Below are 13,083 nucleotides of genomic sequence, written 5' to 3' on the forward strand. Positions count from 1 at the left end.
TTTATTTTTATAAAAAGTTAATTATATGTATAATAGAGGGGGTACTAATATTTTATATAAAAACATCTACATACACATGTATAAATTAAAATATAAATATATGTATTATGATAAGTATTATTTTGCATAATTAGCTAATTTTTAGTACATGACATTAATAATTAAAACAATATGAAATTGATAATGATTATATATTAAAAATTTTTTTCATATGAAGGATTAATCAGTTGATTTCAGTAGAATTTATAAATATATAAAATTTATGTTATTAATGCAGCTTGTGCTTGTTTTTTAATATTGTCTGCAAGTTTTCTTATTTCTTCGTTATCAGCTTTCAGCTGTTGTTCTCTTTCTGCAAGAGTAGTTTCTAAATATCTTAACTGTTGTTTTATACTTAAATACATCTTCACCTTCTGATAGGTATCAGAGGTATTTGTGTTTATTGAATGTTCTCCAAAAGCTTTATCTGGGAACAAAATTTTGATTTTCGTATAAATCAATATTAATAAATAATGACACAGAATTATTATAAGAAATAAACATATATAATTAAGCAAACAATAAAGTTATGGCTCAGAACATTAGTTTAATATTCTTATTACAGTTATTTATAGTAAAGTAACAAAGTAAATAATACCTTTATTAATTATTTTAAATGCTATGTCATCTATAGGAGCATTATTAAGGTCTTCTAATATATGTTCAGAATCCGGAATATGAGGTCTCGGTGGTAAATTATTCTTTTTATTACTAAACATATTTAATTTGATGATGTATTCGTTCTACTTCTCTCTCTTGCGATCGTTGTAGGTACACACAGGTACACATAATCACTTAAGTTTATTAACATTAATATCATACGAGCTTAGCATAAGCAAATTTGTATCAGAAAGATCAATAGAGAGGTAGATATTTCGTCTGCCTCAAATGTGACTCCTTCCCTCTTCCCCCGTGCTGGAATTTTTTCTTACAGGGATAAGACACACGAGTACAACACAGAACCAACAACCACGGTCATATAAAAGGTACTACACTTATATACTGAAACCTGCCGAAACCTAGGGAAAACCGTCCGAAAATTAAGCTATGACTATTTATGAAAAATCAACATGGAGGATAACAAGGTTCTCGTTCTCGTTCTGCACATGCGTGACATGCTATGAATATTGCACAGAACACAGGCACTTTACTCATCTCTGTCTGTCTCGTAAGAACGCAAACTTTGTTGATCTTCCATGTTAATTTTTTAAGATTCAATATTCGGACGATTTACCCTAGCGAATGCCGAAACGTGATCGAGATCTATTTATATGATCGTGCGACGGAACCTTAAACAGACCATGGCGTGTATGGCCAGGTATGGCCAATTGGCCACACAGGCACCAGCCACAGCTATCACATCTATGGCATGCATACTAGGATCTAGGCCGGCCCACCTATTAATACCTATAAGCTCTCATATAGTTGTTAAGAAGGAAATTAAGATTACATCAAATGAATTATAAAGTTACTGATGTTTAACCTACAACTACGGGCATAGCCCGTAGTACGATGATCGGGCCAAACGTAAATATTACTCTCGTGGTACGTACTACACAAGTCGTGCGAATGGCTCGAAGGCTGCGTGAGCTTGTTTACGTTTTCGGTCCAAAATTCTCGAACGTAAATCGTAGGTTAAGGGGTTAAAGTTGGAATACTCTCGTACCAACTTAAGTATATCTCCTTTAACTAAGTTCCTTCTTGGAAAAAGTATCGTCAATGCAAATTATATATACATATCAAATTATGTATAAAAATTACGAAATGAAAATTTTTTTAAATCAAGAAATATAAATCATTTTCGCTATCTTTCGATGTAAATAGTGTGTACTATGCTGAAAGAGAAATAAACAATAAATTATTTTTGATATTATTTAAATTCATAGAAATTTGTATTAAATTTAAAATCACATAATATTTTTTTCAGTAAATATATTTTTTTTCAGGAATAATTTTACGTAGCTATATACTATTATCATAGAGAAAATTCCTCTCTACTATTATCTGCTATTACTATTACTTCACATTCAAATTTCGTATTACCAGGTATCACATTTGTTATACATTTGTTTTAAATATGTATCTTATCATTTTATAAATTTCTAAGTTTCAAATTAAATATAAATTTTAATATTCTATCTATAAATTTAGTAATTCAATTATGGTAATTAAAAAATTTATAATATAAAAGAACAATATATGCAAGATATTTAATTTAAGAATTAATGATTTATCTTCCTAAACACGTTGTCTGTCTTTATGTAAATCTTTCTCTTTTAGTTTATGTGTGTGTTAAACAGTCAATTGAATTAAATTCATGATATCGCGCAGTTTTCAAACTTCCTTCAGGATCGTGCCGGTAACGTACTACTCTTTGTGTGTTATACCCTTTATATGTTTTAGATATATTAAAATAGATTAAACATTTATGACATAGAATAAAAAATAGAATAGAAAAGTCATTTCGATATTGTTAATATCATAATATTAATAATTTTTTAGCGATTTCTGTGTAACAACGTAATCAACATGCCTCCAAAACAAACTCGAGCTCCAAAGGTTAGACAATTAAACAAATCATACTTTAAATATTTTTATTAGTGTAATAAAACAATAATTTTGTGTTAAGATATATATTTTTATAAATGTAATTGCTACACTTCGTCCAAAATGTTTTATGTAATTCAGTTATAGAATATGTTACTGCAAAATATTAAGCAATTTATAAAAGAAATATTTACTTTGCTTTTATTTTGAATCAGGAAAATTCTATGGGAATTAAAAGTGAAAAAAAGAATAAAGTAAAATCAGAAGCAACAAAGAAAGGGTCTAAACGTAGTACAAATGATAACGAAGAACCTGCTGCAAAGCGTTTCAAAACAGACAAAAAATCAGTTTTGAATAGAATAGATACAGATTTAAATGAAATTGATTTTGGTTGTTCAAAGTTAAATGCAAAAGGAAACAAATATAATTTAAAAATTTCCAGTTGGAATGTTTCTGGCATAAGAGCGGTTATTAAAGTATGGTAACAATTTTATTATATTCTGTAGCTTTTAATGAAATTTTATGTCAGTTTGATATTATATTGATTTAGAAAAATGGAACGGAATATATGTTGAAAGAAGATGCAGACATAATAGCATTACAAGAGACCAAATGTGATAAAAATAAGTTACCTGAAGAAGTTAAATTAAATGGATATCATTATTATTTTCTTGAGAGTAAGGATCTTTTTTATAATCTATTATAAATTTTTATTTAAAAATAAAATAACAAGTTATATATATGTTATAAATAGGTAAAAAACCTGGATATTGTGGTGTTGCATTATACACAAAAGAAAAACCAATTGATATAAAATATGGTTTAGATAATGTTGAATTTGATAGTGAAGGGAGATTAATTACTGCAGAATATTCAAATTTCTACTTACTTAATGTTTGTAAGTTATTTGGACTTCATATGGATAAAAATTTGTGGATATTATGTACTAAATTTTGTAACTGTATACAGATGTTCCTAATGCTGGTCAAAAATTAATAACATTGCCAAAAAGATTGAAGTGGAACGAAGCTTTTAAAGCTTATGTAAAGAATCTGGATGAAAAGAAACCTGTTATTATTTGTGGTGATATGAATGTTGCTCATCAAAAAATAGGTAGAATTCTTTTTATTCATTAAATTATTGCTTCCTAATTTTTTAAAATTAATGAAATTATAAAAACTAATTTCATAATTTGTTAGATCTCAAAAATCCAGACACGAATAAAAAAAATGCTGGATTTACACAAGAGGAACGAAGTGGTATGACAGATTTCTTAAATGCAGGATTTGTGGATACTTTTAGAGCTTTATATCCTGATAAGGAAGGTGCATACACATTTTGGTCATATTTTGCTAATGCACGTAGTAAAAATATAGGATGGTGAGTATAAAAAATTTGTTTATTATGAATTTAAATATTAAAAATATAATCTTCATATTATATTTTATAATCTTTTATGTAGGAGACTGGACTATTTTTTGGTGTCAGAACAAATTAAGGATAATGTTTGTGACAATGTCATAAGGGATAAAGTGTATGGCAGTGATCATTGTCCTATTGTACTTTACATTAACATATGATTAAATATGTATAACTGAATGCATATTTTATACTTATACTATGTGTTCAAGTAATTTACTAAGTTTGTTGTATTTAACCTATTTATTTCGTGTTCTAAAAATAAAATTTTATTTGAAAAATATCATTTCATATTTATTATTACAGTGATAACATAAAATCTGATTTTTTAATAGAAATAAATATTTGCAAATAATGGATATCTGAATCCTTTTATTTTTCTCTACACTCTGTAAGATACATTTCTAAATAGTATTCAATATATTGAATTAACGTAATTTTAATATTAACCTAACATAAATGATACTTTTGAGGTCTAACCTAATCTCAGATATAAAACTTGATACATTTTACCTCTAGTATTTACTACCATTTATGTTTCTTAAATAATTGTTTTCGACGATTTTAAAATAAATTACAGTACCTTTATTCAAAACTCAATAAATCAACTTTTAACAAAATGTATAACATAAAAATCTTACGATCCTTTATCAATAATGATTGAAGAATAAAGTAATAACTGTAACAAAAACAAACCGGTAAATTTAATTGTAATTGGAAATGACTTCGGCAACGGGCAGGATTATTAAATTATATAAATATGAAAGTTTCTTATATTTTCTTCTGTGGACTGGTGCAGTATTATATTCCATTTATAAAGTATTTTTAATTAATTCTTGTAAGAATTTAAACATTTATTTTATGTCTATCTGTTATAAATGTATATCTATATTTCAAATTATATACATAACTTTTAGATTTTACTAATTATGATGATTTGTATGGTGATTTTGCACCAGGATGGACATGGATTGGAAGGGAACAAGATGTTTCTGATGAAGAGTGGAAAATATGGGTACCATTGATGATAAAATTAATACCTTGGTTATTTCTTCATCACTTTATCAGTCATTTTATAAAGATTATATCAAATTCTATGGTGTGACAATTTAGTATTATTCTATATTTTGTTATTTTTCTCTAATTATTTCACTAACAATGTTATATGTTTCTGCAGCTATTGTGTTGTTGGTACATCCTTATATCTTTATTATTTTTGTATTATTGTATTGGAACCTTCAGTATGTTATGTGCATTAATGCATCCAAGTATACTCTATATTTTAACATATAAACGTGGCAAATCTATTATATGGATGATAAATATATTATTTTTATTTATAATACATTTTCTTAAAATTCCGGGCGGTTCCTTCCAAAATACATTTAACTTAAATGATGAAGAACACTACATTTTAACTCATATATTATGTTGGGTTCAACTAAGAAGCATTAGCTACAGTATGGATAATATAAAATCACATTTAGAAAATAAATGTGATTATATACTCTTTTTTGTACAGAATCTTTTATACAAACTGGCATATTGTTTATATTTGCCTACATTATCCTTAGGACCACTAGTTTTATATCAGGAATTCATTAATTCTGTATGTATCATATTTTATTAAAATCGTGTTTGTTTTTAATTATTGAGAACAAATGAGAAATGCGTTTTTACATTCTTACAGGTAAAAGGATCAGTTCAATTTTTGAGACCTGCAAATCTTGGAAATTTTCTTTTTAATGTCATTAGATACATTTTCTGGATACTGTTCGCTAACTTTTTTTTGCATTTTCTTTATTTTAGTGCAATACAATATCATCCAGAGGTAAAGTTATTTTTCTACATATAGTATTTTTCACTGAAAATCTATCTATTTCTTTTCATAAAAACAGGTTGTTAAGGATTTAAATCCATGGGCTTTATATGGATTAGGATATTGTATGGGGCAATTTTTTTTAATTAAGTATGTCGTAGTATATGGACTCAATCACACTTTATGTGCAATAGATAATGTAAAAGCTCCCCCTCAACCTAAATGTGTAGCAAGAATTCATTTGTATTCTGACATGTGGAAATATTTTGATCAAGGCTTATACAAGTTTCTTATTAGGTATGATGGAAATATATAAATATGATATGTAATTATAACGAAAATTTTCAAAACAAAACATTTTTCAGATATATTTATGTACCTTCGTTGAAATCAAATTTTAACAAATTACTCGCCTCGTTTTTATGTTTTACATTCGTTTTTTTATGGCATGGAATGCAAATAAACATTTTTATTTGGGCATTTCTAAATTTTGTAGGATTAAATATTGAAAGTTTAATCAAATTAACTGGTGAAAACAAATATTTTTTAAATATACGAAAAAGATATCTGTCAGAAACAAATGCGAGACGATTTCATTGCATCTTAACAAGTCCTCTATTAGCAATGTCTGTAATATCTAATTTTTACTTTTTTGTTGGAGAAGAAATTGGAAATATTTACATCTCTAGAATATTACATGGTACTATTTTATTGTATTTTACAACTTATTTACAACTTTATTATTTCAAATAAAAGTGAACAAATATGTATTATATAATTTTTGTGTAGTTCACAGAGTTGTTTACTTTAAATTTTTGCATGTTTCATTACAGATACATGGTACAGTACATTTGTATTACTCTTCTTCCTTTATTGCTGTTGTCAAGTTTCTATAGATATAAAAAATTGGGAATTACAAAAATATTCAAAACTATAAAAAGCTGAGAATTACACACCACTATACAATATATTTTGAGAAAATGTATATTTTGTTCATAATTATATTATCAAATAACTTTTAAACATTTTATTGTTTTAAGTACAAAATGAGTATAAAAATACAATATATAACTAAAATTACTTTTTATATTAACATCGTTATAAGCCTTTAACGTTTATTACAAGTGATAATAAAAAATTAGTACAAAGTATATGCATGAATATTTTTTATGTAATTATTATTGTATTTATGATATACTATTAATAACCAACTTTATCATACCTACAAGGCACTTTATATTTCGTAATATATAAATTTTTGCGAAAATAATTTTTTACTTCTTTCCTTTTATGTTTTATATAATATTTAATCAATTTATTTGTTTACATGTTTCTACAGAGATACAGGAAATGCTTTTGTCTTATTCATATACTTTAAGACACTCACATTTCTATTTTTGAAACTTTACATTAAAATATATTTTCATTAAAAAGTTTTAGTTGTACTTTATCTTTAGAAAAGATATACAAATTTTTGTGCAAATTTTCAATATTAAGCTTCAAGCAGTAAAAAACCCGAATTTATTATTTATGCATGTTAATTTCGCTATTATTTTTATTCATTGATATTTATAAACGTTTTTTTGAGTGAAAGAGAATTTCTAAATGTCACCTACGTATAATAATTTGAGTTTTTAGAATTTGCTTTTCTGTAATGAAATATTGCAATATAAATTACTCAACTATTTTCAGAAAATATATTCAACATATTATATTATTCCTTGAACATTAATATCTGCAAGATAATAATAATAAATTGTTTATATATTTTTATAAGGAAACATTGAGAATATGTATATCAAGAAAACCTTAAATTTTTATGGAAGACATTTTTGAGCTATATTTGAAGAAATATAAGTATTTCAAAATATTAAAAAAGATAGCACAATGAATGATTATTTGCTGTTTATAAATGTTGTACATTTTGTGATAAAAATATGATCTACATGTATAAAAGAAGAAAGTGTGCTACAAATAGAAACAGGTAATACATTCTCCATAAATTGCTTAAAATATATATAAAATATAATAAACAATATTTTTGTAATTCATTTAAGCAAAATATATGAGAACTTAGAAACCAACCACCAGTGATATTAAAAATTTCTGTTTGGCTAAGCAAATTATGAATTTGTACTACATTTTCCACTATTTGGCACACAAACAAATATAATTGTTATTAAGTATCTATATTTCTATTGTAGTAAGTAAATTAATAATAACTTTTATATAATTGATTTGTTAATATATACATAAAAAATTGTTATAGAAAATTTAATAAACGCTATTTTTTCAACTTTAACATCTGGAATGCCTAATAAAAACTTTGTGACATCTATAATTTGTTTCCAGAAATTATAGGTTGAACAGTTTTAGAAATAATTTTATGTCACTTGAAAACAATATATGTGTATGTATATATATAAATGCATTTTTATTCAATTTTTAAACTTTATTATATATCAAAGCTATGCTAATACTGTGTATTTTGTATGATTGAAATTATGTAAAAATATTTTATTAAATGCATTCTTTTTTGAAGAATTATTATTATATATATTGAACTTTCTTTCTTCAAATAATAAAAAATTATTAAATCTACATTTCTTCTAACAATATTTACATATACAAAAATTCAAAACGTTATTGTAGTATTATTTATACTACAAGTGCATTTTTATTAAAACTGTATCTATAGAAATAGGGAATTTATCTTAAAATTATATCTTTTCTAATGCGAATGCCTGATTAAAAAAAAATTAAAAAACTTTTAATGCTTACTTACTTTTCTCAAATATCTATTCTTTAATTTCAGTATCAGCAGTATTATTTTGATCAATTTTAAGGATATTATTTTGTAACGTATTATTGGTCAACAATAAAATTGTATTTTGATTTTCATTTTGCTTTACATTAATAGCTTGCATGTGTTTATTCAAGAGTGTAAATTTTTTACTTTTATTTAATTGTGTTTTTGATTGAGTTTGTGGAAATATATTAATGCATTTATTTTGTACTATTATACTAGTTAAAGGTTCATTATGAATATATAAGCGTTGCTCAACTTGGTTTAATAACTTTTGATCTTTTTCAAAAACATAATTTGGAGATGCTATCACTCGATTCTTTATCAAATTTGTTATAACTGTTTGATAATTGCTTAATTTTTTATCTTCTTGTAATAGACAATCTTCATTTTGGTTCGCTAAGGTATCCGTAATTAATATTGTTTTATTAGTAATTTGATTAATTCCTTGCAATGTATTTAAATCTATTAAGTCTTCTGAAACAATCTCATGAGTCTCCATTTCTTGAAAAGGTTTGCAATTAAGAGTAGTAATATTACTATTTTCTTTTTCATATTTGATATGTTCTTGACTAAGTATTATATGTTTATTGCTATCTTTGTTCTTCGTTTTAATATGGGTATCTACTTGCATTAATTTTGTTTGTTGTTCACTTACAGAATTATTGGATTCTTCATTAAAATAATTTTCAGTTTCATTAATTATTTGTATAGGATTCTTAATTTGATTTTCAGAGAATTTAAAATTTTCTTGAAATTCTATACTATTCTCATTTTCTAAATCATTAACTAAGTTGCTATATTCTACTTTAATATATGATGGTGCTTCATTTATATTATGATAAATTATTTCAGGTTGACCAACATCATCATGACATATGATTTGATTATTTCCATCTTTAACTATTTCTAACTTAATATAAGAACCACTTTGCAACTGTGGCAATTTATCTTCTACTTTATCTGCATATTCATCTGATAAACTATTTTCGTCTTTATTAAAAACTCTATTTTTTATAGATAATTCAGTCTCTATCGATTCAGTCTTATTTAAATGAGGTTCTGAACACACCTCGTAAGTTTCAAAACAATTTTTAATAATTTGTATTGTATCACTTGATTTCCAATTTTTATCACTATCAGTGGTATCATTATTTATAATATATTCCTCAGTTGCAGTATTTTGTAATTGATCATTATCATTTTGACAATGCATGATTGTTTTTGTTGCAATTATGCTTTCATCTATCATGTGATCTTTATTTGTATTATTCTTTTTCTTTCTATTAGTTCGAACTTTTTGAAAATCTTCTTCCGACAGATACAGCAACTCTCCAGTAGTTGTTAGAACTTTTCCATGTCTTGTTTTTAAGTGACGTTTGTAAGTGTTTCTTGTTTTAAATCTGATTAATATAAAAATAACTTTTTTAATAAAAAAGTGTTATATTATAAAGATTTTTAATATATTGTATTCCACATTTTGCTTACCGTTGTCCACAATCATCACATCCAAATGGTGCTTCACCAGTATGTCTACGTCTGTGTTCTCTGAAATGTGATGGATGCCTAAATTTCTTTCCACAATCAGCGCATGTAAATCGCGTTTGATTTTGATGAATTAACATGTGATATTTCAAACTATGTCTTCTCGTAAAAACTGCTCTGCATATACGACACTCATATGGTTTTATTCCAGCATGACTGCGATAATGAGACACCAATGTTGTAGGTGCTGTGAAACTTCGTGGTGGATTACAAATTCGACATTCGAGATTACTTCCAGTTGGATTTCCCTTTTTTTTTATACGGTCCATAAAAGCTAGTGCCATTTCTCTTTCCTCTTTACTAGTACCTATAAATTTTGCTTTCCCTTTGGGTTTACTAGTTATAATTTCTGTATTTTTGTCACCATTTTCAGTTGACCATGATATTTCTGGAAATAAACCAAAATATTTATATTACATATAAATAAAGAGAAATAAACATAAAAGTATGTATTTATATTATATAAATAAGACACGCGATAATATGACACACATACAGGATGCATTAAAGTATTATAGTAAGTAAGAAAACTTTATTTATTGCACCATCTGTACATTTTAATGTTTTCGGATATAATACATGCATTAAAGTATTATAAATGTTTTATACAGTTACCTGGCAAATAAACGGTATCAGATTTTTGATTGATTTTTTCTGACAATTTTTTATTAATACGTGGATATTCTTTCATATGAACACTGTCAGCACCAACAACCATAAATACAATCTACATAAGGAAAAAATTGTATTTAAAAATTACACATGTTATATTTTTATTTCATATTTACTACTTACATTTTCATCTGTCATATTTTCAAGAGAATTGTTAAATGGTGATGTTTCTTTCTTGCTAGGAATTTCATCTTTTAAGCGTTCAAAATAACTATGATCTCCAAGAACTTTAAAATCCATTCTTTCTGTATCTTTCTGTTCAGAATTATGTATTTTTTTAGAATTTTCTACTGCTTCAACATTTTTCTTTTTATCTAACTCATTAAAAGTAGAATCATTTAACAGAATATTTCTTAAGTAATTTGTTGATTTTTCTGTAATAACATTCTTATTCTCTTTATTTAATGTTTCCTGTGGTTTCCGTGATTGTTGTAATCTGCTTTTCTTACTTTGAGGACTAATTTTATAATTTTTGTAACTTACTGATTTTGCAGTAAAAGTTTTATCTATAAAATATAATTTATGTTTTATAATTAATAGATAACTTCTTATCTTATAAGCAGGTGTAAATGTTATGTTTACTTACACGCTTCTTTATTAGTTTTTAAATATTCTAAATGTTCTGCTAAATGTGCTTTAATAGACATTCTTGCTCTTCCTTCGCTTGCAAAACTAGTATATTTTTGTACACATCCAATGACAAGAGCACATGTATATGAGTATTGCCTTTTTAATTCATCACTTGTGAAAATAGAAAATTGTTTAACTAATTGCGATGCAGGCATAGAGAGAAGCTGTGGCACATTAAAGGTTAATTCGTGAGCCTTCCTTTTTACATAATCTGTTTTTGACTTGCATTGTGATGGTAGTAATAATTTACTACGCTTTTTCTCTGAATGTAACGTCTGAGATGCAACTTCTGCAAGCATATCTAATAATGCACCTGGACTATCATTTCCCATAATACCTAAAATGGTCATTATTGCAAAATAAAATGATTTTGTTATTATGATATACTTTTAAAAAGTTTTTAGAAAAAATTAATATATATTCATTTCGTAAATAAAACAAACCAGTTTATATAATAAAAAATTAATAATTAATAAGCCTATATTTTTCATTATTTAAAATATGACTATACAAATTTTGCAATGTGAAAGAATACATAAACTTATGGAATGAATTTTCGATTCTTTATTAAGGAGTTTCAGTGATATATCTTCATTTTATTCATCGTGTCAAATGTTAATATTTATTGAACAATAAATGTATAAATCTTTATTAACATTATGACATATAACGGTCTTCGAAAAAATTCTTAAATCGTAACTTTATTATTCTATAAAAATAATAAAAAATTTATTACATTTTTAATATTATAAAATATTAAAATACTACGAAAAAATTAACTTTTATTTTTTTTACATATGGAAATCAAATTTGTTTTTCAAGCGTCATTCTAGCAGACGCCATAAGGACGCCCAGCAGACGGTTTTTCAATTCTTCTTTACCATGTTCTTAACAAAGTATGTATATTTTTTATTAATATTACTACATTCAGGAGATGATAATATTAGTTACTTAAAACGAATAAACAAATACCTCCGTTATATGAATTAGAAGCATATTCATGGTTTATTTTGGTGTTCATTATGGGATTTGTATTCGCGGCGTATCTTCATTCCACTGCCTTCTGTGCACAACAGGTTCCTTTTTGTTGCTTCCTTGTTTGCTTCCTTTCTTGTCAATCCTGAGTCCTGAATTCAGTATTGCCAATCTGTGAAACAAAGATCTGTATACGCACGTAAAACTTGATGTAAAAATTTGTAGTTTATTTTTGTATAATCGAAAATGTTACATTTCCGAAGATGGTTCTTTATTTAGGTAACAGATTGTGCAATTTACAAATAAAAAATTTCTATTTTGTTATCATTTATAATTAAGTACATATTACAATATTACAGGTAATATTGAATGTAATGTAAAATTAAATATAGTCTAAATATTAAATATGAGTATTCTTTTATTTTTAATAATCATGTTTTTAATATATATTATTGCTAACCATATTTTTTTGAATAAAATATTATCTGTATCAGTTTTTTTATTCAAATAAGTGATATTATATTATATCTACATAATGTCACCATTGTGACTAATTGAACTATCTTTTTAATTGCCGTAGAAAACTCAAAATTTGTAGAGAACTATGAGTAATTTAAAGAATATATACATA

At 25.4% G+C, this 13,083-nt stretch overlaps 4 protein-coding genes across 18 annotated transcripts; 2 read left to right on the forward strand and 2 right to left on the reverse strand.

Moving 5' to 3' along the window:
• Positions 1 to 81: 81 nt before the first annotated feature.
• LOC122571931 (UPF0449 protein C19orf25 homolog) lies at positions 82 to 1,691 on the reverse strand. 2 transcript variants are annotated; one of them, XM_043736287.1, is made up of 3 exons: positions 1,523 to 1,691; positions 638 to 1,446; positions 82 to 466 (listed from the first exon to the last, which is right to left on the reverse strand). In XM_043736287.1, exons 2-3 carry the CDS (start codon positions 756 to 758, stop codon positions 261 to 263), a joined length of 327 nt encoding a protein of 108 aa, XP_043592222.1. In that variant the 5' UTR covers positions 759 to 1,446; positions 1,523 to 1,691; the 3' UTR covers positions 82 to 260. The 2 variants fall into 2 exon arrangements, with proteins under 2 accessions (XP_043592222.1, XP_043592224.1); XM_043736289.1 differs by having other exon boundaries at positions 638 to 1,058; positions 1,274 to 1,675.
• On the forward strand, positions 1,447 to 4,288 carry LOC122571926 (exodeoxyribonuclease). 5 transcript variants are annotated; one of them, XM_043736281.1, is made up of 10 exons: positions 1,447 to 1,584; positions 1,986 to 2,085; positions 2,320 to 2,398; positions 2,542 to 2,598; positions 2,802 to 3,062; positions 3,137 to 3,263; positions 3,341 to 3,484; positions 3,556 to 3,699; positions 3,786 to 3,966; positions 4,049 to 4,288. In XM_043736281.1, the coding sequence occupies exons 3-10, from the start codon at positions 2,357 to 2,359 to the stop codon at positions 4,164 to 4,166; spliced, it is 1,074 nt and encodes a 357-aa protein (XP_043592216.1). In that variant the 5' UTR covers positions 1,447 to 1,584; positions 1,986 to 2,085; positions 2,320 to 2,356; the 3' UTR covers positions 4,167 to 4,288. The 5 variants fall into 5 exon arrangements, with proteins under 5 accessions (XP_043592216.1, XP_043592217.1, XP_043592215.1 ...); XM_043736280.1 differs by lacking the exon at positions 1,447 to 1,584 and adding an exon at positions 1,613 to 1,749; XM_043736279.1 differs by lacking the exon at positions 1,447 to 1,584 and adding an exon at positions 1,715 to 1,855.
• A 43-nt stretch (positions 4,289 to 4,331) lies between these two features.
• Positions 4,332 to 8,414, forward strand: LOC122571922 (protein-cysteine N-palmitoyltransferase Rasp). 10 transcript variants are annotated; one of them, XR_006318292.1, is made up of 8 exons: positions 4,406 to 4,843; positions 4,923 to 5,104; positions 5,183 to 5,614; positions 5,696 to 5,836; positions 5,904 to 6,121; positions 6,190 to 6,524; positions 7,602 to 7,808; positions 7,882 to 8,413. XR_006318292.1 is itself a non-coding variant. In XM_043736263.1 (8 exons), exons 1-8 carry the CDS (start codon positions 4,726 to 4,728, stop codon positions 7,609 to 7,611), a joined length of 1,443 nt encoding a protein of 480 aa, XP_043592198.1. In that variant the 5' UTR covers positions 4,406 to 4,725; the 3' UTR covers positions 7,612 to 8,414. The 10 variants fall into 10 exon arrangements, 9 of the variants coding, with proteins under 9 accessions (XP_043592202.1, XP_043592198.1, XP_043592199.1 ...); XM_043736263.1 differs by adding an exon at positions 6,658 to 6,664 and having other exon boundaries at positions 7,602 to 8,414; XM_043736264.1 differs by lacking the exons at positions 7,602 to 7,808; positions 7,882 to 8,413 and adding exons at positions 6,658 to 6,664; positions 7,517 to 7,532.
• Positions 8,415 to 8,506: 92 nt separating this feature from the next.
• LOC122571485 lies at positions 8,507 to 13,042 on the reverse strand. The gene is made up of 7 exons (XM_043735290.1): positions 12,913 to 13,042; positions 12,450 to 12,624; positions 11,434 to 11,814; positions 10,971 to 11,353; positions 10,791 to 10,902; positions 10,119 to 10,563; positions 8,507 to 10,033 (listed from the first exon to the last, which is right to left on the reverse strand). Exons 2-7 carry the CDS (start codon positions 12,496 to 12,498, stop codon positions 8,623 to 8,625), a joined length of 2,781 nt encoding a protein of 926 aa, XP_043591225.1. The 5' UTR covers positions 12,499 to 12,624; positions 12,913 to 13,042; the 3' UTR covers positions 8,507 to 8,622.
• Between the last annotated feature and the right edge of the window lie 41 nt (positions 13,043 to 13,083).

The sequence above is a fragment of the Bombus pyrosoma genome, linkage group LG10 (assembly GCF_014825855.1).
Source record: "Bombus pyrosoma isolate SC7728 linkage group LG10, ASM1482585v1, whole genome shotgun sequence".
Lineage (NCBI taxonomy): Eukaryota > Metazoa > Arthropoda > Insecta > Hymenoptera > Apidae > Bombus > Bombus pyrosoma.